We start from the raw sequence: 26765 nt of genomic DNA on the forward strand, positions 1-26765 counted from the left end.
CCTATAAATATCTTTCAATAAAACACTCAATTGGTGAACTCTTGATTACCTGTTCCTTTCAATGAAAGATATAGGTTCTCTGGCAATGCTTAACCTGTGTAACTCATTTAACTTGATTCAACTTGGTGTAGCTTGGGTTGGGCTAAAATAGTTAGGTTTGGATCTATATTTTTGACTCATTTAATAAATAGGTTGGTTTGAAGTTGATAGATTTTTGACCTAACATGCATTTGACCCGTATCTAGCTCCACCTGACCCGATTGGCACCCCTACTACCATGTGCTCCATCATCTCCGTTTTACTTTTTCTTCTCATTCACAAAAGATGTCTCTATCAAAAAGTAGGGCCTTGACCCTTCTACTAATGGACTCTTAGGTGTCCATCTAAAAGAGGTCATGGAGCCATTAACACAAAGTAAGCCTTCAACTATACTTCAATTAGAAGTCAATATAATTCACTGAAATGAAATTTTTTGTCTCATATTAAAATAGGGTATCGACCTTGTTGTACGAGGAGTTTTAGACTTTGCTAGTATAGGTTAACTACCTCTTAAAAACAAGAGGCTTCTCGATATACTTAAACTAAAAGTCCATCATTCAATGTCATGGAGTACTTGACTTCAAATGGGTAGAATGATCTTCCATTAAAAAGGAATAGTGCCTGACTACAAATACATATGAATTATGAGAACATATGAACTTGGAAGAACGAAAGCAAATTATGCTTGATTAAACCAAGTGGATATAAACCTTAGGGAGATAACTCTCATGTTAACAAATTTCTTACTATGCAAAACCTTAAATTTGTGAGAATTAACAAAAAACATTTTTGCACGATAGACCTAACCAAAAAGTATCAAGACACAAAGCTCTTAAAATTGAAAGAATCCATTAAAACTAAAAGAGCAGTTATTCTAAGAATTTTATGCTAAAAGATAGCATTTAATAAAACCAGTTAATAAGAAGTTCACTTGTCTAAAAAGCAAAAATCAGAAATAGTCTCTAAAGCAAAGCATGCCGAACCAGGCCAAACCACCTGGTTCACCCCGTACCGAACCAAGCCGGTGGGGAACCGGGTTGGTTAGGCCCTAAGTTTCGAAATCCCCCCCTCCCCCCGCACCGCTCGGAACCGCCCTAAACCGGGCGGTTCGGAGCGGAACCGGTGCGAACCGCTCAGTTCGCACCGATTTGAACCGGTTCGACCCCCCACCTCTTTACAAAGCTTGATTCGTGGTCTATTGAATCGGAATGAACCACTCAATTTACCCTGAACTGAACCAGCAGCCGACCGACACAGGTACCGGTTCAATGAACCTTGCTCTAAAGTCTTTTGGAAGTCATAAACCCTACTAAAATAATAAAGCACCATTCTATGTTGTTAATTTGAAGGGATTATACTCTAATTTATCTCTGCATCAAATGTCTCTCCTAAGGTTAAATTCCCAGGGGCAAATTTGTGGTCCCTCAGATGGGTCAAATGGCAGTGAGCAATTTTTAGGGGCCATTTTAGTAACAGTGCATTTGTACAGTTTATTGTGAACTAAAGAGCCCAGGTACCAAGCACACCAACCGCTACTAGTGCAACAAAATCCTTCAAATTTTACCAATGCAATCCACAAATTAAAATATAAGCAACATTGGAAAAAATAAGATAGAAAGCCAAACCTGATAAGAAACACGACTAGAAAATGAAACAAGAGAAAGGTTCTCTTGCATCTCATTCAACATCAAAGTAAATGAGTCAAGTTCAAGATCTTTGGAAAGTAACCGATGTGTGAGCTTCAAGACATCCAAGAGTTTTTCTAGTTCCTTCAGAAGTTAAGTGACCAAGTTAGTTTAAGTGTCCGGATAACACAATTTCATATTGATAAAGTAACTTACCACAATGGCACATAGATCCTGATTCTCAAAATGGTCCAATAGAAAATCAATGTTCTCTCGGAATAACTTGTTCATTCTTTGAGTAATTAAGTTTCTCAGATCAATACTCCTACCCAACACCTAAATATCAGAAAGATGCTCCACCATTAATTAGAGAAATTCCGAAAGAAATAATCAGCTACATGAGAATAGAACTAAATATGGAACAGGGAGAGAAATATACAGCAAGTAGAAACTGTAGACAACAAGGGTCATAAAATCATAAACCGAATCAGAAAATAATATCTGCTCTGGTAGCTGATATTTCAGAAACAGACTCATTACATGCATGTAGACATGATTATGATCATACCTTGATCAATCTAATTACCAATGCAGTTAAATATTCTCAAATACTTCTAGTGTTTAAATAATAAAAATATATAGAGATTGCTGGATAAAACTTATATAACATGGTAGCTGCAGTAAAAAGGAGCACCTCAACATGAGTAATAACACACTTCTCAATTAACAAAACCAAAACCTATGTTGCATGGTTTCTGGTATGGGTGTCAGGTTCGGGTGCCAGCTTTGTCTCATCTCCAAGGATAATGGGCTTAGCTACAAAGGATCCAAAAATTGGCTGCAGGTACAGGAACACACCTAACTATTATCTGACAGGTAGGACCTAGCCATGTTTTGTCCAACTTCTTACTCCTAAGAGGTATCTTATATTTGTATTAGATATAATTATATTTTTTATATGGGAATTTATGCATGTTTTACACACTTGTATCTTATTTTATACACAAGTCAGGGACTAAATATTAAATTGTATCTAAATAAAGGACGGGACATAAAAAAAAACTTTTGGACCAACAGACGCTAGTAATTAAATCGAAAACAGTTTAGGAACAGCTATTTAATTTTCCAATATAGCAGTTTACCGAGGGTTCACAGCCACTCATCAAACGTTTTCGTGTAGCTGTTTATTGATGATATCACAGCCACCCATCAAATGGTACCGCAGTTAAGAAGGCACATGCTACAAAAAAATGCAAAAGAAAAGGAAGAAAAAGGAAGATGTGCCTCGTGCATTTCAGCAGCCCGAAACTGAACCCTCATCTTTCTCCACATAAGCTGAAGCAAATGTAACCATTGCAAGCTCTATTAACCTCTGCCAGATTACCCCGAGTTTCGACGACCACTGCGGACTTTGTTAGCTAGATCCACGTGATCCACTCCATTGGTGGCTCGCCTATATCCAGGTAGGTGCTCTGGTTCCTTCCATTGTTACCCCCTTTATCTCTCCCTCTCCTCTCTCCCTCTAATTTCTATGAGATTTAGTCTCTTTCCTTTTCTGCCTCTACCTTCTAATCAGATCTCATGCCCCTCTAGGTTCTCAAAATTGACATGAACTGCCGGTTTGAGGCGTAATGTACTGACGACATTGGGTCAATATGAGGGGTCAGTGCAGGATTCAGCAAGAATTAGTCCTATCTGGTTCGAACCAAGTGGAACCACCTCAACTCGGCTCAGTTCAAACTAGCACCAGCTGGTTCGATCCAAGCCAATCCCCTTAAAACCCACAACCTTGCTTTGTCATACTGCTCTATACTGTCTGGTAACGATGTACCATATTGTACCGGGTGGGAACCGGTGTGAAACTTATGTTCGGATCGATACAAGCCCCGTACCAAGGTGTGTAATGACTCATACCAAGGTGTACCGAGATAGAGAGAAAAATGGTTAGAGGGATATTTTGATGATAGAGTCCGTACCGCACCATATCGACTATACCATACCGATAATACTGTACTGATAACGTACTGGTACGATACTCGGTACTGAGATTGCAAACCTTATCCACAACCCTCAATTACTCCCTATCTTTTGATCTCTTGCTCTCTCTCAATCGCTTGCTCACACCACCCATGCTCTTCACCCTCCACCATGGAGTTCCTCCAGCCGACCAACGCCCTTGTCAGCCTGGGCCACCAATAGGATGCTGACCTTCTCCACCACCACCTTTCTTATCACTCCGCTAGATGGCCTAGTCCTTATTAGGCCTATCTAAGACGATACCCTTCTCAATACAGGCGCTGCACTCATTTGTTTTCTCCACTACCTCATCCCACCTCGAACTCATGCACCTCCTCCTCCCAGCTGAGCTCCCACTATGCCATCGCCATCAATGACCCCTCGCAAGCCTCTTCCCTGCTTTCCTCTCTCACTTCCCTTCTTTTCTTATTCTCCCCTCCTCTTCCTAGCCGAGCCCCACCACTGGTACTTCTCATCATGCCACCACCATTTGGTGAACCTTTGTTGGCCTCTCCCTCCTCTTAATCTCTCTCCCTCTTTTTCTTTGTGGAGGAAGTGGGACGGCTCCAGGCCCTCTTTTCCACCACATCATCCTACCTCCCTCTCCCTCTCACTCAATTCTCTCATATTCTCTCTCCTTCCCTTTTCCCTTCTCTCTTCCCCCCTCTCCCCCTCTCTCCCTCTCTATGGAAGGGAACAATGAGGGATTGAGCTTCCCCACCATCTCTCTCACACTCTGCCTCTTTCCTACCTCTTTCTCACTCTCACTCCCTCTCACTCTCTCTCTCTCCCCATTTTATTCTCTCTCTTTCTCTAGGCTAATCTAGAGGGGACCCTTACCATACCTCCTATCTCTCGCTGTGGTGGGAAATAGGGCAAGGTTATTAGGGTTCGAGGGATCCCTGTGAAGTAGTTAATCTACTTATTTGTTGATGGTTGCAAGGTAAGTAATCTCAATCTAATCTGAGTATTTATATCTTAAGATATATATTTATGATATTATTGCAAGATGTTTGAAAATGGTATAGTTTACTTTATATACTTGTAAATTGGATCAAGCAAGAGATTATTATGTCACCGAAACTCTTAAATATCTTGAAATTCATGTGCCTTCATAATTATGAATTATTTCATGTTTACAAGAAATATTTGAATCATTAGAAACCCTTGCATGAAACTTTGAATTGTGTCTTTTTGAAAGTGTTAGATGCACTTCTTTGAAAACCATAAATATATGTCAAATATTTGAAATTCTTTTGATGCTCATGAATAAAATAAGCATTTTATGAACTGTATGAGCTATCTTTGTAAATTTGAAACTAGAATGAATGCTATTGGTAAAAACAATTGAATTTTGTGTACTTGCTTTGGACTCTCAGTATATTAACATAGTGGACCCTGCCAATGGGGGGGTTCTATATTGGTACTTCAATCGTTCTAGAAATGGTTTACTATGGACCTACCTAAGAGGGGTTAAACACAATACAATGGACCTACTCCACATGATTTAAATGCAGAACAGTGAACCTACTATGCAGGGGTTAAATGCAGCATGCTAAGCCCTGCCACAGGGATAATGAGGCTGGAGTCTTATAGATTGATGAGTTGTCAAATACTGGCTTTGGGAAATAGTTAATAAATTCTTATTGGAATTACATGTGAAATATTGATGTGGAAAATTGTTTTTGTTTTTTATAAATATTTGTATGTGATATGTTGGTTTTAAAATCCAGCTTATAAATTGCCTTTGGAATTGTATATGGGATATTAGTTTTGGAAAATATTTTTTATATTTGTATTTGGAAATATTTGTATATGAAATATCAATTATGCAAATCCTAACATTTTCAATCGCATTATTTTGTCTTATTTGATAAATAATTTTAGAAAATGGTCATAAATTGCTTATTGGAAACCTCTGCATAAGTAATTTTGGTTTTGGTAATCGATTATAAAAAACTCTCTGGAATTGCATTTGGATGCTGATTTGAAAAAAATAAATAAATACAGCTCTTTGGAATTCAATTTATAATTTTGATTATAGAAACCCTATATTTGTTTTGTTAAATAAGCTATTGTATATTGTGGAACCATAAATTGTTAAAAGTTCATTTTGTCATACTTGCTTGATCCATTTGGTCATAGTGTTGGTTGCTTACCAGGCTTTTCAGTTCACTCTTCTTTCTCTTTTCTCAGAGCCCGAGGGTTAGGAGGTGATGGGTTGTGAGTGGAATGTGAGCATAGAGTGAGAACCTAAATCTAGTTGGACAGACCTTGCCACTATAGTTTTGTCTAAAACCACTTAATATTGTGGTTTTGTAGAACTTGTTGAAACTTCAAAGATTTGAATTGTTCTGTAGATTTATTTGTAAATTCCTTAATGCGTTAGATTGATTTGTATTTGGTGCTTGACACGTTCATTGCCTTGCAGGATCGTGGAGCTAGGGTCGGCAGCACCGTCCCAAATCGGACGGTTCCAGCCATCCCGAATCATACCGGTGGCTCACCAGTACGGTTCCAGCAATGAAAACGGAACCCGTTGCCAGAGCTGGAGAAGGAGAAGAAAAGAGAGCTAGCGAGGGAGGGAGAGACGGTGGGACGCAGGCGGAGAGCCACCAGAGGCCATCGGAGGCCGGCCTTGGCCGTGGAAAGCAAGACCACGACCAACGAAACAGAGTCCGACCGCGGCCTTAAAAAAATTCGCAATTTTTAAGTGCCGCCTTCCTCTGACCCTCCCTCCTCCACTTGATCTCTCTTTCTATTTTTCTCTCTCCCACGGTCCCTCTCTTGGTACGGGCCCGACACGGCCCGTACCGAGTTGTCCCGCAGGAGAACCGATACGATGCCTGATACCAGTTCCTCTGACCTTGCATTGGCTTGCATGGAGCACAGCCTTGGTGTGTGGAGCAAGTTGCCACATCCCTCAACACATGCTTTTGAGTCAGGGGCATGACAATTATAGGCGTATTAGAGCAAACCTATGTTGGTAGTGCTTCTCATACTGGTGGGCTCACTAGCACAAGAGCTTGGATATATGATCTCTAGGTTTTGTATTAGGATGAGTATAGAATGCTTAAGCAATTAGAAATTTGGTTAGGATCACTAAGGCTAAATATAGGATTAGTGTAAGCAAGGTTATATAATTAGTATATGGGAATGCAATTTTCATGTTGTATAAGTATATTACATTATATATATATATAAAAGAGTCGGAGAATGTAAAAATTAAAGCATTTTTGATTCATTTATGATAGAATAATAAATATATATATATATACAAGGTACGCAGTACCAACTGTACCGACGTACCGGTGGACATCGGTACCGGTACGGTGCCGAACCAAACCGAGCCGAACCGGTACTGTACTGATGGGGCTAAAAACCAAAAAAAAATTTTGGAGCCGGTATGGACTGGCCGGTACCGAGTCGGTACGGGCCGGTACCGAGTCGGTACGGGCCGGTAGCCGTCGGTACCGGTCGATACGGGCCGGTACGGTTCGGTACCGAAATATGTAGCTATACCGTACCGGTAGGGTCCGGTACCGGTATGTACCGGCCCGTACCGACCGGTACGGCAGACCATGTGTATATATATATATATATATATATATATATATATATATATATATATATATATATATGTTGTATTTAGTTATTCTTTTGTCATTCTAGTAAATTCTTAAGGATTAAAGAAAATTATGATTCAATAGTAAGACCATTAGTTGTTGTATGAAACAAAGTATTGGGGTTCAAAATGCGGAGAAAGACAAATTACAATAATTGATACTAAGGATTGGGGAAAATTGGGGAAATGGAGGGCATAAATATGTAAGATTAAGATTTGGAGTTTTAAGGTGAGAGAAAATGAGGTGAATTTAGATCTTTGAAATGCAGCGTATATGGGACAAGGATGACTTTATGAAGGAAGTATCTAGTATTTGGTAGAATGAATGAATCAAAGTGGCACATTGAAAATGTAAAGGAACTAAAATAGTTTGACTTAAGCAAGACTTATTTAAGGATATTTAGATGAATGAATCCAGTACCATGTCTTGTACCATGTGTCGGTACAGTATGGTATTGTACCGTACCAATCTGGTACCTAATTGGTATGATTATCGGCATCGGTTTCGTAAACCGTCATACCTCTGTTCTCTAATTTCTTTGCAACATCCTAGGGTTTTGGTGATGGGTCCTACACTGATCCCATAGCAGTACCTAGGCCATGTCATGTTGACATGGGTACGTTGGGTTAGATGAAGAGTTGGGGTCCCAAACCAGCATCTATTTCAGGTAACTAAGGTATAAATGTTTAATCATCCTTGAGAATGACGTAACCAAGGAGGTCTACATACAACTGCCATCTGGAGATATACCCCATCCCAGCAATGTGGCTTGTGTGTCTTATAAACAGAGTCATAGATATAGTTGACATGAATTTAAATAATTAATCAAAATATCGGCATGTCGATTTAGAAATCATCATTCATACAAAGCAGGGTCAACAAATTGCATGTGCAAGGACAAAAAAGCTTCTGCACCCATGAAATTGTCGACTTCAAGTAATAATATGAGAGAGTAATCCAGATGATACTCATATGAACAATCACTCTTTCTAAGATCTGAAAATTGATAAAACCAAGATGTAAACAATTTTTTCTAGCCAAATTATAGAAAGCATCTGCAAAAATATTGAAATACTTAAGGGGGCAGTCAGCTGCTTATCTAACACTATTTTATAATCAATAACAAACTTCTTCTGGAAAGTGGTTAAAAATATATATCCATACTTTTACTCTCCTCAACTTGAAAATCTCATCGAATCGGATAGGTTTAACAGAATATTTGTCCCCATCATCACATGCTGCGAGGAATGACTGATCAAGTAATGCACTGCAGACAGTTTTGAAGAGTTCAAAAATAAGATAATGCTAAAATGACAAAGTTCAGATAATATTAGAATAAAACAAGGAGGAAAAGTATATACCTTGCTGCACAGCTTTTATAGTATGAAAAAATAATCTCATTGAGCTTATAAACAAGCTGATCAAAACAAAGATCAACCTGCAAAACAAAATGGAAATTTTGTAAGGAAGAAGATGTTTCATGTGCACAAATCTCAAACAAAGGTGATGGAAGTCCAGGTGGTACATCCAAACAGTGCACCAGAATTTACATTTATTAGAAGATGGACAACTTTTAACATAATTACAATTTAAAATATGGAGCTTACTACTACAAGAAATATTTAAAACATCATGACTCACAATTTTGAATGAATCAAATTACTTGAAATTCTCTTTTGTTCAAGTGGGCATAATAAGGAATAAAATATGTCATAAGCATGGGTTGAAATCTTACGCATACCGGCCTCGTACCGGCCATAAGCCAGTATGATAGAGGCCAGTGTGCATTGGTATTGGGTGAACGAGATCTTTGTCATGCTGTACTGAGTCATCCTCATGGTGCTTGATACATCTTTTAAGCCATATCAAGGCAACAATTCAAATCCTATGGGACAGGGCCATCCCTGTTTAGTCATGGAACAGGATGTAGTGATGCACCATGCCCCACCTCAACTTGACACCTGGGAGAGGGATGTCCCGGGATGCACCATAAGATGCAGGGACCATAGTGGGATGGTCCCATCCTGACACTTGGCACAGTGCCCCATCCCAACATCTCGCCGGATGTCCTTGTAGCAAGGCATACTTCCCCATGACCAAAATCATATCATACTAGCCAGCAATCATTATTATATTGATCCTTGAGATGTGAATCTTTAGTCGCACATGAATAACAAATAACACTGGTAGTGTACTTCAATTAAGGAAGCCACATAATGGACATAATCATTATATATAACAGAAGCAATTTTTTTTCTTTGTTGTTGCAATGATCTCAGTGTATGCGATGTGGACATCTGTCTTTTTCCTCTATAACCAAATCAAATTAATTACTAGAAACTCTGTATATAAGACTCCTAATAAGGCTCAAGCTGTCCTTGAACCTTAATTATAGCAGATCAAGAGAAGAAGTTTCACTAATTGGTCACTTTACTAATTCCTTTGTCATGAATATTATTGAAGTCCATCTAGATTCTAGAATTTAAATTTATAACTACCCATGGTATTCTCACAAAAGAATAAACATATTTACTATGAGATACCTCTGATCATAGTCATCCATCAAAGCCCCTTTTCTCAAGTAGAATCACTACCTCTGGATCCATGAAAAAGCAGTGCATTCTCCTTTCTGAGCAAGGTCAATCCTCAACAAAACACACATCCAAACTCAAGTCTCATATTGAAAATTATAGTTTGCAACACTAAGGCGCGCATACTGCACTTCTGACTATTCTTCTGAAAAAATTGAGCCACCACAATACATAAATTCTTCTACACATGTTGAACACCTTGGGTCAAGACCCGCCCAAGTTTATAGCAGGCCAAAGCTGAGAAAAATGCATATTTCCTCCACAGCCGGTCAGACTGGAAAACCAGCAAACCAGCCTATTCATCCTGGTTTCATAATCAGACTGGAAATGCATATGACCCATTGTAAACTAGGTTAAAGCACAATTTTCATAAAAAACTCGAGACCAGGGGGTGGAAAACCAAGTGAAGAGGGCTTTAAGAAATTGAAAATTAATGCTCGAACAGAGATTCAAACACACGATCACTTGCATACTTACAAATCTCTTGGCCACTAAGACACCATTTAATGTTGTAACATTATGATAATTTATTGTACTTACAGGATATTCTGTGTCATTAGACAAAGCTAGGTATTTTGATGATTAATTCTTTCCAAGGTTCACTATACTAGTACCAAGTACTGTATTGGTACGTATTGTAGGCTAGGTATGGTATAGTACAGCCCTTGTACTGATGCTAGGCTACTAGGGGTGCAAATGGGTCGGGTCGGGTCGGGTCCTGAGTGACCCCGATCCGACTCGGTTTTTTGTTCGGGTCCTAATTTTGGACCCAGACCCGACCCGGTTGAGGGTCGGGTCGAGTCGGGTTCGGGTCCGAATCGGGTCCAATATTTTTGTATTTTTGGGAAAGAATTTGGGCAAATCTAATTTGGTCATATCATAATTATGAGGTGCTGGGTGACCTGTGACTTGAAAGACTTGCAGTTGATCTCCAGTCAGAACAGATGACCCCGACTTACTAAGTCGGTCTACAAGCCAAATTTCATATCACACTATTTTTTGTCCATGTGACTGATTGGACGGAACTTGGTGTCTCCAAGCTCCCCTCTCACGAGGACAAAAAAATCCCAGACCTTCTTCCAAAATCTAATTCCATTGCAGAAAACTGGCACATGACCCATATTCAGTTCGGTGTTCCCTCACTTCCTCCCTGTAAAAGTTAAAAAAAACAGAAACCAAAAAACCGAAGGAAAAAAAAAAAAAGAAAAGCCAGCTACCGAGACACGACCCAGAGGTATCAACAGTGTAATAGACCGAGAGAGGATCCTGACGGACCAATAGTGCCACGACCCACACAAAAAAAAGAAAAAAAAACTCTCTTTTGCTTTTTCCCCCTCTCTCTTTCTCTCTTCGGGTCCATTCGGTAAACCCAGACCCGACCCAGAAAATGATTTGGGTCCAATTTTAGGACCCGACCCGGACCCGCGGGTCCTAAAATTCGGGGTCGGGTCGGGTCTACGCGGGTCGGGCCGAGTCGGGTCTCGGGTCAACCCGACCCATTTGCAGCCTTATAGGCTATGAGACCCTTCGCACACCAAGCCAAGGTATTACAGGAAACTTGGCAATGTGGGTTCATTCCAACGATCGCCGAACCAGTACCGGATGCCGTATCGGTCAGCGTCCGGTACGGTTCAGTACCGGTTCGGACCGATCCAGTACCGAACAGGTTGGGTGTGTGGCATTATTGTCATAGCGGGCCACTGGCCCCCGACTCGCGAGTCCGAGTCGAACCGGACAGAACCACTCGGTTTCATCCGATTCCATTCAGTACCGGCTGGTTTCGGCCGGTAACGGTAACAATTGCCAATTCCAGCTAGTATTATTGAGGTTCCGGCCCTTACAGGGTCAAAACCATTTTTCTATAGCGAACCGACCCGGTCTGAGACCGGGTCGGCTCGATTCGGGCTGAACTTGGTTCGGCAATCCTTGGTTCGTGCAACTTGCAATCAGACGGAATTGGTTAGTTCCACCTGGTGCAAGCTGGTTTGGCGTTTGTACTATACCAAACCTTAGTACCATACCAATATGTTACTGGTGTGATACACCTGATATGGGCGGGTACAGCAAACCATGATTTTTTCCAAAAAAAATAATTAATTCTTTTTTTCCTTCGGTAGAAGTAAGAAAATGAATAAAATTCATTTTACTTTCAAATATTTTCAAATTTTTATTATTTATAATAAATAAAAATAATAATAAGTTCTACATAATTTCCTGCATAATATATTTTTTACAAATTTTTTAAATATTTAGAATATTCATAACAATTTTCTAATTATGCTATCATAAAAGAGTACTTTAGGATGTAGATCCATGTGATTTAAGTAGTATCTAGAAAACTTATCAATAGTAATGCATATTTTTCTTACATTACAACTAATTTTTCTGTAACTTTTGAATTTTTAATACATTTTAATGTAAACCTGGTCTAACCAATTAACCTTGTGAATGGATCAATGACCCAAACCCTTGGCTGGGTTGATCTCCGGTTTAATAACTACATAAACTATTGTGTACATCTAATCAACTCTAATTTTTCTATAGTGGTTTAAGAGCAACTTATACCATTTTGTTTTATTTGTCAGCGCCAAAGCCCTATATTTCGAAGCTCTCTCCAATGGTAGATAATAAATACCTAACCCATGAAGGGCATGGATTGCAACCCAAAAAGTAAAACATTGAAATAACATATGTTTTTTAAAACTACCAATTTCATGGCATAACAAAGTAAAATCAGTATTACTATAAGTTGAATAATCACCAATTTAAATAGGCTAAAAGAAGTGCATTTTTAACTTCACATACCTCAGCTTCAATTTCATCATAAAGGAAACGCTGTTTCAGCACACTCAATGCATGCTGAGCAGAATCATTGTAGATATCAAATGGCATCAAAATACTTTCAAGAAGTCCAGCATCTTGGGACTCAATCACATGATCCACCAGCATCCAAGGAAGAGAGCATTCAATTGGAAACTATACACAAATTTCACACGATAGTCACTTCGAACTATCTATCAATTTGTGAAGAGCTTAAAATCAAGTAAGCACCAGGAAATATACAAGTATAAACTAGAATAGGAGATAGAAATTATAACCCAAAAGACTATAAAATTACAAAGAAAAGAACATACAACATTAAATTCCACGATCAATAAAACATGATTAAAGACCTGACTAGATGACATGGACTTAGATATCGAGGTACAGACCCATAACAATTGCTGGCCTAGCCTGTTAAGGCACAATAAAAGTTATGGTATGCCCTGCACTAGTCGGTTAGGCACGATTCAGCAATCCTTGAGTATAGGCATAATTTACAAGGCTATTGAGTTGAATTATGATATGTTGGACTTGTTCTTATGAATATGAATATGATTAATTGAACAGACATGAAAATCCTTGACTATAAAATTTATTTTATTTAAATAAATGATTTCGCTTATATGCTTAGTATTAGCAAGAATACTTATTTAATTTATTACTTGAATTGTTTAGTTAAGATATTCAAGCTCATTAATTCGTCTCTTCTTTCTCTACATATCCAGAGAACTAGTTGCTGACAAGATGCTATTATTGACTAGATGTGACAGTGGAATGTTTGGCATTGCCTAGAATCAGTATCGTTTCCTTAACATAAATATTGGAAGCAATTTTGTAGGTTTCCTTCTTTGATTTAATATTTGGAGAACATTTGATGTCAGATTCTTGTGAACAAAATTCTTGGAGTTTCTTATTAGCTTTCATTATAAATTGTGAAATTTTAGTTGCTCTAATTTTATTCCATTGCCTTATTTATTCTGTAATGATATCATGGTGGATGACTTGCATGCTTGTGAGGTAACATCCTATAAGTATGTGGAGGTTGCCATGCCTCTGACTTGTGATTTTGGGTTGGGCGTGTGACAATATGCCTAAAGATTGAAAATGAGCAAAGTTGTCCAAATGGACCTTTTGGCCGTGGTCGGACAGAGAGGTGAAAAGGGAGAACAAAAGGAAAGGTGGATAGAGGAATTGCACACCAATCTGATGAGGCATTCTTCAATTCTACTTGCTTTAGCAAAACATTGACAATCAATGGGTATGGATTAACCACTGCTTAAGAGGAACTATAGCTTCTAGTTTGGAGGTTTAGATCCCTTAGCAGTTGGCTAGTGGCGAAACTCTAGAAACTGGTAATGATCCAGTTTGACATAGCAAAGGCAATGGCATTCAGATAAAATTATGAGATAATCATCAAAAGGTGGTATTAAAGCAACATATGGTTGGAGCCTGCATATTGTCTTTGTAGCCTTATCAGCTGGTAGTACAATCCACAAATATGCCACTATAAAAAAATAAAAAATACATCTATAACATAATGTATGCAGCATACAACAAATAATCATATCAACTATCTCTGAGTGTAGAAACAGGGGTCCACTCATATCAACAGTACACAGAATACATGTTCAGTATTGTGAATACGTATGTAAAACAACATTATACACTGGATATAAATTGCAAACAAGCTATGTTACTATTATTCACCAAGCATTTATCGGTCCGGGGGCCCTCGGCCCCCGCGTCCCTATCCCAAGTGTGGCCGTCCATAGTTGCCGCCCCCGATGCAACGATGTCCGGCCTGCCCCTGTGTCCTCCCTCCGCAGGACGGGGGGATGGCAGGGGCAGGGTTCCGGCGTCACTGGAGGATGTGTGCTACCTGGTTGATCCTGCCAGTAGTCATATGCTTGTCTCATAGAACTATATGTTCATAACTAGAATCAGCCAGCATACTATAGCCACAATGCTTTAATGACCTTCAAGCAATGCCAGATGTACACATGCCACATTGATTTGTGCATTACAATATCATCAAAGAAAACTACCATATAAGACCTCATTCTTATCTATTATGTTGGGAATATAGCAACAAATAAATCAGTCCCAAGGATATGCATTAGCTCCACTCCTATAATTATTTACTACATAGTATAAGTTAAACAACATCCAGCCTAGCAAGAGACAGAACCATTCTGTGGCTTGCGCCAATAAAATGATTGTGAGTCGCAACACACCCACAAATAATCTAGGTCTTCAAGTCCCCAGGTCCTCTTAACTTATGACAAATTTGGCACCTGCGTATCACTCTATGCATGTATTTATGCTCCAACTTATCACATGTGAAAAGGAGCAGATTTATCAACATAAACAATTTTCATAACACATTATATAAATGAAGATTCTTTAAAAATGGCTCTCATTAATGCAGATAATACTTCAAAATATTCACAAAAAAGGTAATACACCAAATAGTTAATAACTACTGTTGTATGAAGCAGCTTCAACCCATCAAATTGTTAATACTGTTGTGCAAATGTTATGCATGGAGAAATATAGACCAAATAGCCAACAAATACTGAACAGACAGCAGTATAGGTATACCAGCTTAAAAAACTATTATAGGTACCTCTGTGTTTTTTCAGTCTCACCTGAATGACACGAGAAGATTCCAAATAGAATTCTCTAAACCAAAGGAATCCAACATCTGTTAATGTACCGATGGTCGCTGCAAGCACAAAAAAACATATTAGGTGAATAATTTCCAAAAGTTAAATGCAGTTTGTTATGCTTTCAATGTTTACCAGATATTGGAACGGACTGCTGATACATACTAAGGGTAAATTTTCTAATGGTAGTTATCAGTATCAGGCTTATAAGGCAAAATTTAGAGTGAAAGTTGCTAGGGAATAAAAAAAAAGTACATTAGCTCAACAACTTTATGAATTATGCATATTTCTTCAATGCTGAAAGGCGGAAAGTTTAAAAACCAACTAATGCATCTACCTAGGAAAAAAGTATGTATATACCAGTCTATCTTCCATGTGAACATCCTAAGATGTGTACCTTCCTTTCACTCAACTGCATGAAATTTAACTAAGTTCTCACATCATAAGATGTCTACAACAGAACAGCAATACCAGTCTCACCTGCATCCAGTGGTACCTGTGCAAAATGCAAGCAAGTTTGAAGCAAGTAATGCATTGTCAACATTGGACACAATGTCACTACTTTATTTTCTAAGCTTGTGGATCATTTATCTGATGTTATATTGCAGATGCCAACATTTTTATTGCTGACAGTGAGAATATGCAGGCATCAACATTTATATTGCCGGACAGTTGTATTTCTCAAATAGTTTGTGACAAGGCTTGAAAGATAGAGGATCAATACCATATCCACAATGGGTGGATATGCACACGCCTTGTCAAGGATAACACCAACAAAGGGTATTGATAGGTAGATATAGATCTACTCCAAGCACCATGTTATTGCCTTTTTGGCATCCAAACATTGGTTTTGGGTTTTCTGATCATGTTTTCTCAGGAAAATGGCATGCTTTTGTGAGAAATAACTAAAAACATCGAGTTAAATGACCTAGTCAAAGTTCTACATTTGCACTAAAGTCATTTACAAGCATAAATATCATATAACATCAAAAAACATGCAATCTAAAATACATTTAGAAGATACATGTGTTGTAATTAGCAATTGGAATGAAAGAAGATAAAGAAAGAACGTACTCATGACATCATTGAACAATAATGGCACCTGTAGCCAAGGTTTGCAAAACCAACCCAAACGGCCTAGTTCAGCGCTTGCCAAACTGAACTAAAGCAGAACTAGGTTGGTCTGATGTTCAATTCGGGGCTTGGTGGCAGTCCCGCTCAGTACAACTTGGTTCGAGTTGGTTCCTAGCCCTCCCCATGAGTAAAAAAGGAAGAGAAAGCATCACAATGCCTTTATCCACTTTTTTAAAGTGAAGGGAAGGGTGGGAAGATGAGAAAAATCAGGGGAGAAGGGATTTTCTTTTTTTGCAGTTTTGAAACCAAATCCAAGCCAAGATCAGGTATAATCCCCTCCCTCTTCATTCTTTTTTTTTTTTTGTTAAAGAAAAGGGAAGGGGGGGAGGAAGAGACAAGCCCACCCCCGCATAGCAGCCCCCATTGGGGCCTCGCCCCGCCAGGAGAATGTTCGATGCGGGTAGAAATGGACGTATGTTGGGCATCCCGACCGGTTTTACTCATACCCTCCCCACCCATGGGCCCGGCTCAGCTACTCCGGCTCGAGTCCCACATGTGAGTACATCACACCTAGCTCCACCCCGGCTACTAGAGGTCCAAGAAACGTTCCTATGCAAGCAGTGGCCGAAGCCACATTTTAATCAACGCCGCAGCGACTCGAACTTGGGACCATGAGGATAGAAATTACGCCCAGTACCACTAGGCTACCACCTCGGTGGCCCCTCTTCATTCTTCTCTAGGCTAAAATGCTACAAGAAGGGAAAATGATGCCAAAATTTTGTATTTTGAAATGATTTCATGATATACTATAGATCTAAGTATGATACATGCATCGCAAAAGAAAACAAGACTACATATTAATAGTGTAATTTTTTGATTAAAATTATATTTTTAATTTAAAATAATTTAAGAAAGCTTGAAAATTGAAAAATAGCAGCCTGTTTAGGGGTGGTGGCAAGTTACTTGCTGTCCTCTTTTGGTAGCAATTTGTTTAGATTTGGGTATGATTATGGCTACTTGAAACTAAATCCAAAATCAAATTTTAAAAATAAGTGGCAATCAAGGTGTACCTATGGGCTAAAAATATATACATGGTTCCCCTAGTAGCAAGGTCAGCGGAACTGGGCACCGTACCGATTTTCGGTGGCATGAGTTGGTACGGACCGTGTCGGGCCTATACCAACAAAGGAGAGCACATGGTACCATGGGATAGAAGAAAAGAGAGAGAGAGAGAGAGGGAGGAGAGAGGGAGGAAGGCCGGCGGAGGGCCAACGGAGGCCGCGGGAGGTGAGGTCGCGGCCGGTTCTCCTGTTTTGAACGAAATAGGAGTCCCGCCATGACTTAAAAAATTTCGCAATTTACCGACTTCACTTAAAAATTGTAAAAATTTTTAAATCGCAGCCAGATCCCTATTTCGATCAAAACAGAAAAACCGGCCGTGGCCCCCGTCCCGCGGCCTCCACCGGCCCTCTGCCGGCGTCCCACCCTCTCCCTCCCTCCCCCGCTCGCTCTTTCTTTTCTTCTCCTTCTCCCACTCCGACAACATGTTTTATTTTCGTTGCCAGAACCATACCGGTGAGCCACCGGTATAGCTCAGAACCACCAAAACCATCCGATTCGGAACGGTTCTGCTAGCCCTGCCTAGTAGGGTTTTGCATTAATCCAAATTAAAATTAATCTTTTCAGTATTTTATAAATATTATTTTTAACTAAAATATATAAATCAAAGATATTAGAAATCAGTATTATGTATAGATGATTTAGAAGTATTTTCTAAAGCAATTCACCCATTTTTCATTATCTAATTATAAATTTTTAGGTATTAAATAACTTAAAAATTATTAATTTAATTAAAAGTCATGAAAATTATGGCAATATGTATTGGTATTTGGGAAATTTTTTAGGACAACATGCATAATATTTACATTATTTTATGAACTAATACATCTATTAACTGAAACTACATTATAAAAATCATAAATATGTCTACAAGCATCTAATATTTTTAAATTTTTAAAAAAGTATAGAATCTATAGATCCACTTTATGTAATTTATGGGAATGAATGAGATGGTTTATAACGTGTGGTTGTCATGTAATAATATGGTCTCTGAGACCAATACAAAATAAAATAACATTAAAATCACATTTTCAAGATCTTTAAACTTAAAAATTAAAAAATGAAAGAAGAACTAGTACCATTCTTGTCTACTTGTATATACCAAGTGTCAGTACAGTACAGTACTATGTACCAAGATTGAGAACTTTACCTGTAACCCAATTCAAATGACCACTAATCAATGATCATGTATTAGGCATTAGCTTACTTATCCACATTTCTATACTATTCTTTTAATTTTTCCAAATTTTTATAGCATGTCTTGAAGTGCAAGTTCATTGCATGCACTTTTTAGGGCATTCACCGAATTTTTGTTGGTGAATAAATTTACATTCTTTTTCTAGTGATTTAGCACAACCTTTTTTAAGCATATGTATATTTCTTAATTATTTAAAAAAATATTTGAAATTTATGATAGTTTCAGGTTTTGGCTTGGGTGGAACCTGAGCATGCCCAAATAACACCAATTGTAAATCAAATTTTGGTAGCATGTGCATATAACGAGTGCAAAATGGATGCAGATTGATCAATCTAGTGCAAGACCCATATAGCAGCTCATTATCTTCATCTCATTCCAACCAAATATCGGAAAGCAAGCAAAAGTTACCCTTTAACCCACTTCTTGAGTGGTATCCTAGCATACCTCTTGTTTCAAGACCAATCCAGGGTCAATCCCACTAAACCTACCTCAAACTGCCCGCAAACTACTAGATCAATCCTCAGTTCAGGCAATTCAGAATATTTTGGTCCAAATATACCGAACCAAGCATCCCTATATTGAGAAGGCCTCAGTAGAGTATGTCCTGAGTGGGATACACTGAATCACTTATTATTTCAAATCTTGATTTGCATTAATCTGGACTAATCATCTTTAATAGGTCCATTATTTATGTCTGGTGCGAGAGTATATCTAAAGTTTTGAATATTTTACAACTAAAATCCCAAATATACCTTGTAATTATGGATGCAAAACATGATCTCTTTAGGTGTATGGTCCTATTTGTTCTCTTTGAAGATATATGTGGTAGAAATGTTATGCTCGCAGTTTATATTTGGGCAACCAAGACAAACACCCTAGACTTACAAACATGCAGGCAAAGATAGAACATGTAGAAACTGAAGCATCTAAACAAAGGATGCTGTGGTTTTCTGTTTATCAGATAGATGATCCTTATAGCAATGCTGACAATAGGTAAGGGTTTAAGATGTACTGCTATTTTTTATCAAGAATCAATCATTGCCATTATAAATCTGAATCTTAATTCTTCAATGATGCTGACCAAACAATACCTTTTTGATGAATTTGACATATATACTAGTATCTACCATATGCTATGCATACGCATTTCCAAGGAAGGAAAGAGAGTGAGGCGGATGCCCAAGAAAAGGGAAAGTCATAGAAAAAAAGGTGGGGTTCTCCCTTTCTCCCATAGCACGTGAGTTTTTATCTGCATGGAGAACATGAAAAATGCAACACATATTTATTAAGTTGACAGCTTCACTTTATAGATTCCATCTTCACGTGCCCCAACTCTAGAGTTCCTACCAAGGTTTTAAAGATTAGTGGGATTGTAGGGCAGCCCACCATCTTGAGTGTCAGGATGGGATGAGTTGGGAAATGGATCGAGACACAAAGTTTCAGGACATGAGATGCCCTATTCCATGGAAGAAAAAAAAAGAGGCCCCATCCCATGATATTTAAAACCTTGGTTCTCAATATATAAGAAGATATATAACAGCCAGCTTATATTTTGTGGTCATGGCTAGATGAACCTCCAAGAATTTGAGTATTCATTTAGAGAAGATAGTTGATTCTTGAGTCACAAGTTACAATTTTTTCAGTACAAAGGCAAAAGGCCATCATTCTGCCTAATTACATAAAGTAGCTTCTCACTCCATGGTCCTCCATAAATGGAGTCTATTTGTTATGGCACCAGTTCCTAGCATGGATTTTTCAAAGTCCACTCGCAGAACACTTCAATGCAGGTAACAACACTTCGACTCCTAATCTTTTCCAAGTGCTAAATATTTTTAATCTGTAGTATCTGGAAACATCTAGTCAATTGTCACACATTTTCTTTAGCAACATATGGCGCTGGATAACAGAATTGTTCACTTCACCACCAAATGATATACCTATAAAGATATTTATGCATTTATAAACCACTGGAGAAACTCTGTGGAGAAACAACCTTTACAACAGCTAGTTAGGAATACGAATACTCAGAAAAATAATAGATTGTGTAATCTACTATGCCACTAAATTTAGTCAATTTCACCTGAAAATGTGTTGATGTAGCACTCAAATGTGTCATAAGAACACCAGATTAATTTAACCAGTCCATCAGTTCTTATTTCAAGAAGTTACAAATTATAACAATGCTAAACTTGCGAGCTGTATTTTGTGAGAGTGTCGGCAATAGACAGGTGACCTCAGGCTTGCCTAGCAGCTATACAGGTTGCCAATCAATGCAGCTGAGAAATAACATATTAAAAGGCTAATATATATATACACACACACACACATATTAAAGGAGAAACCTAAAACCAATATTTATAATCCAAAAAATGAAATGTAAGATAACAAATAAACGTCCAAAACTAACTGAAATCAGTCTCACCCTCTGCGCTCAAACATTATGCAAAACACTTAGGCAGTGCCTAGGCAGCTCTCTTTTATATTGCTGGCCAATGCCATCGAGTACTAATGGCTCGTATTATTTTCCATATCTTAAAATTTGACTTTCTAACCAATTTCGTCATAACAAATGTTAAAGAAACCATCATCTTCTTTATTCCCATGATCATGCTCCACATGAATGACAAGGTCATCAAACTGCCACAACACAATAATTGTAACTACAATCATTCTATGGTGATAGACTATCATCCAGAGCATAGGCAACCTGGTTTATTGAAGTAGACAAAGCATTTTAAATTATTAACAGTCTAGGCTCTAGCCATACCAACCTATTTTGCAACATCAAACTTCTCCCACAATGTTTTCCCAGATTATACACTTAATCCTGAATGCACAGCAAATCCTTAGCATAAATTTTCTTATTTGTACAATTCACAATGAACATCAAAAGAAATGTGGAAGCCCTGACGCCCTTGTCATCCAGAAGGGTGAAGATCCAATGACAGGAACAAGAAGTTCCCTACTGTATGTCTGATCCTATTTACCTGTCACCAATTAGTTCCTATTCAATAATCTAGATCTTAGGGTACTCAGGCAGCAAGTTTTCAATTTCTCCTCAACCACATCCAACTTCCATGAGTCCCCTAATCCAAAAATATTCCATAAAATTGGTTTCATGATGAGAGCGCCATCCTTATCCATTCAATTTTAGTGACAAAACTTATCCATCCTTTTGTTACATCTTGTTTTCCTGTGTAACTAAATCTATGATCCCTTTATGCTTGGTCTCTTGTACAACATCCCTATGGTGAACCTTGACTTTTTCTGTGCACTGCTCATAGAAAAGTGGCACTCTACTACTCTAATCATCCTCATATTTTTCTGACCTTTCTGGGCTGACAAAAAGAAGCTATGATGTTTACTCCTTGGGATTCTAAAGTTGGATTCTCATTTCACTAAGTTTTATTGTAGCATGTTTTATGCAGATGGTACATGGGTTAAAGATCCTACATGTTATATGGATAACCCACAAAAGAAACAAATGTCATTACCTAAGGGATTATTCATAAGAATCAGTATCATTCACAATTCTGACAATAAAGACATTAAAACAAATGCTTGAAGTTCCTAGATAAGCCATGAAAGCTGTTGCACATAAACTATTTTAGGAACACTTCAGTAACAAGCTTCTATCAGCCCATTAAACAATGTCATTTCCTAAAAGCCATGCAAGCAGAGTACTTCACAATAAAAGTAAAAAAAATTGGATCATCATTTTCAAATCAAAGTAAATAAATAAATAAAATCAATATATGATACTTCAATAAAATTTACTAACTCAGATTTACAACTATAGCATTTGGTTTACAGAACAAATTGGTACCTGTGAAATCCAAAATATGCAGAAAAAAGCTAAGCTTGTAAAAGAAGGTCTCCAATTGCTTGAGATCTTCAACCAAAATTCCTGAGCCACTATTTCCAAAAAGCCCTCCAGGTTTTCTTAGATTTCCACCAGATACAAGCTCACAGATGAGAAATTGCAAGCAATGAACCTAAAGATTATTCACAGTCTTATATGTCAATTAGAACTGAAAAAATGAAATACATAGAATACTGACACAATTGGACCATCAAAATGTCTATGAAACACAGAATGAATACTTTTAACATTCAAGTCACCTACAGAGTGCAAGAAACTCACTCCTTCATAACATTTAGTTCGTCAAGAAAGGATTGTGATGTGTCCCACCAAAAATGCTCATAGACAATCATTTAGATATTTGTTTTGTTACAAAAAAAGAGAATATTTTAAAGTTCAAATCATGGTATGCTGTACCGGTCGGTACCGGCTGGTACCGGAGCGTACCGTATCCATACCGATAGGTACCGGTATCGGTACGCCAATATCGGTACGCCTGGCATACCGCATACCATACCGTACCGACATTTGGTACGCCTATACTAGTGCGACACCGGTACGGGATTCGGTATTAGTACGGCGAACCTTAGTTCAAATATGCTAAAAATATAAATTTTGTAAGATCCAGTTTAAGAAAATGATTGCTCAAACAGAAATTGTCACTAAACAAATATAATAAGGGAAAAAAGGTTAATAAAACCTGAGCAGCGGTTGGGGCAACTGGCCTAGGATAAAATGTATTCTGTTTGGTTTCCTCACTTCCTTGATTCAACGAATGTAATTCCAGTTCAGTTTTGCTCGTGTTTGCCATCCAATCTGCTGAGAGGGTTCGCATATCGGACAAAATCCTGAAATTAAGGATACAAAATATGAAATGACACATTAAGGCAATGCAACTTCTGAAATCTGAATGTACAAAAATCTAATTAAAACGGAAGATATTACTAAGAAAATGCATAATGTTCACATAAGGCATATGAACCTTTTGATTGAAGATACATAATAAATCAAGGTAAGCAAATATCACAGGATGTAGCAGAACTAATGTAGATATTACCAACACAAATAAAAGATATGATAGTGTGCTATAGTGACAAAAATGTACTGACAAACATAGTATCTGGAAATTAGGTAAGTTTGAATTTTAAGCCAGATCAGTAAGAAGACAAAGACTCATCAGAGATAGTAAATAACTTTCGATATTTGACACAATATATTAACAAAAAAAGGAAACAAGTTCGAGATAACTGGCTTAACAATATATATATATATATATATATATATATATATATATATATATATATATATATATATATATATATATATATATATATATATATATATATTGTTTATTCAACAAGAAAAGGTATGCTTATAAAAATCTGCTCCCTTATATGCATGAGTGGTGCGAATCTTCTGCAGTACATGCTATCAAGGATTAAAACCACAATCACCACACGGTCAAAATCCTGTCTCAGAACTACAATCAAGGCTCCCATATATAATAACACGCACGTCCTTATATTTAATGTCAACTTTTAATTGTTCAATATGTACAAATGCTGTCTATGTGTTTATGTTGTACTTTATTAGGCTATGAGTAGTGGCATTAAATTAGAGTTTAAGGCATAGTGAAACATTAAGCAAAAATGACCCATTGGTCTTAATTTGGCAATATCTGGAGAACCACTACAAATGTCCAAGTCAAACCAATTCCATGAGACCCTATAATTCCAGGCTATGAAACAAGCACAAAATAGACCTATTTTGCATTTAAAATGAGAGAGAGATATGGCCATCTCAAGTCAGGTCTGCTGCACGGTCCTGATTTGACAGGATTAGCAGTTAATATTAAGCCTGGCCCAATTTTTGATCCCACTGATGCACTTCTTCTTGGTGAGGTATTGACTTGGTACATATCATGCCAACAGGCATGTTAATACTATGTGCAGTATCGTATTGTAATAACGTTAATTGAATATTTCGCACAGCTTTTTTTGTGAACATACTAAAATGCCTGAAACAACTAGGGAAAAGGAATCCTGAAAAACAAAAGCAGTATGTCATAAAACTCGGATAACAAAATCATAAGTGTGCTTGCAAATTTAACCAGCAGTCATGGAAGGGTTTCATAATCCTTGAACACTAAAATTGAGATAGCATATAAAAGAACTAACATGGTGACTGTCCACGTTTTAAGCAACAGTAGCAGTATCCATATCAGTACCTTATTGGTACAGTAGCACACTGATATGATATGCCTCCGAGTGCTAGCACAATAAATAGGAGGTGATGTACCATATATCAGTGCCAAAGGAAGTACTGGTACTGGTACCTTACAGGCATGGTACAGCATATCTGCTGCAGACTGGTGTGCACTAGCATGCACCCATACTTAATTATTGCCTAGATTGCATATGCTGCTGCTAAATATATACAAGTCAAAGGCAAAATTATGAAATTGCTACAGTAGAACTAATTAGGAGTCCCAACTGAAACATTCCTTCACAAGTTATTTCCGAGTAACAGGAAAAATCCATTCATTGCAGACCATAAAAGTATAAATGAAGTAGTTTCTAAGAAATTTCATGTATGATGATATCACATATGTAAAATTCACCTGGATAGGTCTTTCTTTTTACGGAACGTAGTCCGTAACATTGTATCTAACTTATCCTGCACAAAATCCTGAACCTCTGCATGGATTGTTTCCCACAAAGCATCTGCTACCAGTGTGTCACAACGTTGCATCATCAAACCAACACTCTTTATGTAACTAACAAGCTCTAACAGAGCTTTTCTTTCTTCTGTTGTATAATTCCATCGAACCACCTGTATACAAGTTGTATTTTGCAAAATCCATTAGCATAACATTGAAGATAGAAATAGGCGATGACAATCAACAACCTTTACCATAATGATGATGATAATGACGACAACGATGATCGGTTAGAGGTAATAATAGATTAATAATAACAAACTAATAATAATAACTTAATAACAATATGATAACAACCACATATATTCCATATCTTAGAGCATTAGATGAATCATGAATGTACATGAATAAAGAGAACTAAGGATCCCATTTGTTGCTTGAAAGGAGTTTATGCTGCACTTGTAGAAATGCAATCTACAATGCACTGCAGCCGGGATTTCGTAAATGCTTGCAAGGCACTTCAGAGAAATCCTTGAATTATATATAATTTTTAAAAATTAAAAATATATTTTAGGATTAAAAAATTTAAAAAAAATGAAAAAAAAGTAAAATCAGAAACGTATTTAAGGGCATGCAAGCTACTCCCCATAAAAATTTAGTGTCCATTCATTCAAGTTTTGATACAATCATATGCATAGTGGCCTAGGCCTAAATTTAAAAAAAAAAAATTGAAAAATAAATAGCCTTTTATGCATACCTGAGGGCCTAGAAAAATATACGTAGCATCCATTGTTAGGTTTTATATTGATTTAAGCTGAAATTATTTTTTTTAAATATTAACATTTAAAAATTATTTTTAAATTCAAAAAATAATTTCAAATATATAAATAAGATCAAAAATTATGAAAAATTACTAGTGCATATTACATAATTTAGAAATAATTTCTGAGGTAGAAATCATACTTTTTCGAATTTATGATATTAAAGCATATTTTTAAATTTAAAAATTATCAAAAAATATAAATAAATAAAAAAAGAAAATTAAGATTATGTATTAGATAAATCCGACGTATTTTCTAAGATAAAAAAATTATCTTTGTCGTAAATTAATTTAACTATTTTTAAATAATTGATAAACTAACGTACTTGATAAATCTGCAAGAATGGAGCCATAAAGAAAAAAGGACCTAGAGTGACATTGGCTGGGATCATGGACAAATGCCCTCGGGCTGGCACCATTGGAAGTGCAACCGGCGCAACACAGATTTTAAAGGAGGACGGATAACCCGTTTGAAGCAACTCTTAGCTGGTGGTTACTCCGACATTCTATGTGCCGAAAATGCCCACAGGAGGTTCCGTAGCTGATAAAGACGCACTCTGCTGATTTCGGAGCAGTGAAAGAGAGAGTTGCCAAAAAGGTGGAGATGGACCGTCGAGCGGCAGAGCCACCTTCCTATCACTCCAGAG

At 37.5% G+C, this 26765-nt stretch overlaps 1 protein-coding gene across 1 annotated transcript in view; it reads right to left on the minus strand.

Moving 5' to 3' along the window:
• PIR121 (transcription activator) overlaps positions 1-26765 on the minus strand; it is a 78907-nt gene that overhangs the window by 14172 nt on the left and 37970 nt on the right. Inside the window, exons 14-22 of the mRNA XM_008811437.5 lie at positions 25260-25471; positions 23340-23487; positions 22604-22772; positions 15369-15445; positions 12703-12873; positions 8668-8744; positions 8471-8573; positions 1881-2000; positions 1665-1808 (exon numbers count right to left, since the gene is read on the minus strand). Of these exons, the coding sequence (XP_008809659.2) occupies positions 1665-1808; positions 1881-2000; positions 8471-8573; positions 8668-8744; positions 12703-12873; positions 15369-15445; positions 22604-22772; positions 23340-23487; positions 25260-25471 (1221 nt within the window). The remainder of the gene's footprint in view (positions 1-1664; positions 1809-1880; positions 2001-8470; positions 8574-8667; positions 8745-12702; positions 12874-15368; positions 15446-22603; positions 22773-23339; positions 23488-25259; positions 25472-26765) is intronic.

This window comes from Phoenix dactylifera, chromosome 3, assembly GCF_051530095.1.
Source record: "Phoenix dactylifera cultivar Ajwa chromosome 3, Ajwa_hap1_PhDact_Kaust_v1.1, whole genome shotgun sequence".
Lineage (NCBI taxonomy): Eukaryota > Viridiplantae > Streptophyta > Magnoliopsida > Arecales > Arecaceae > Phoenix > Phoenix dactylifera.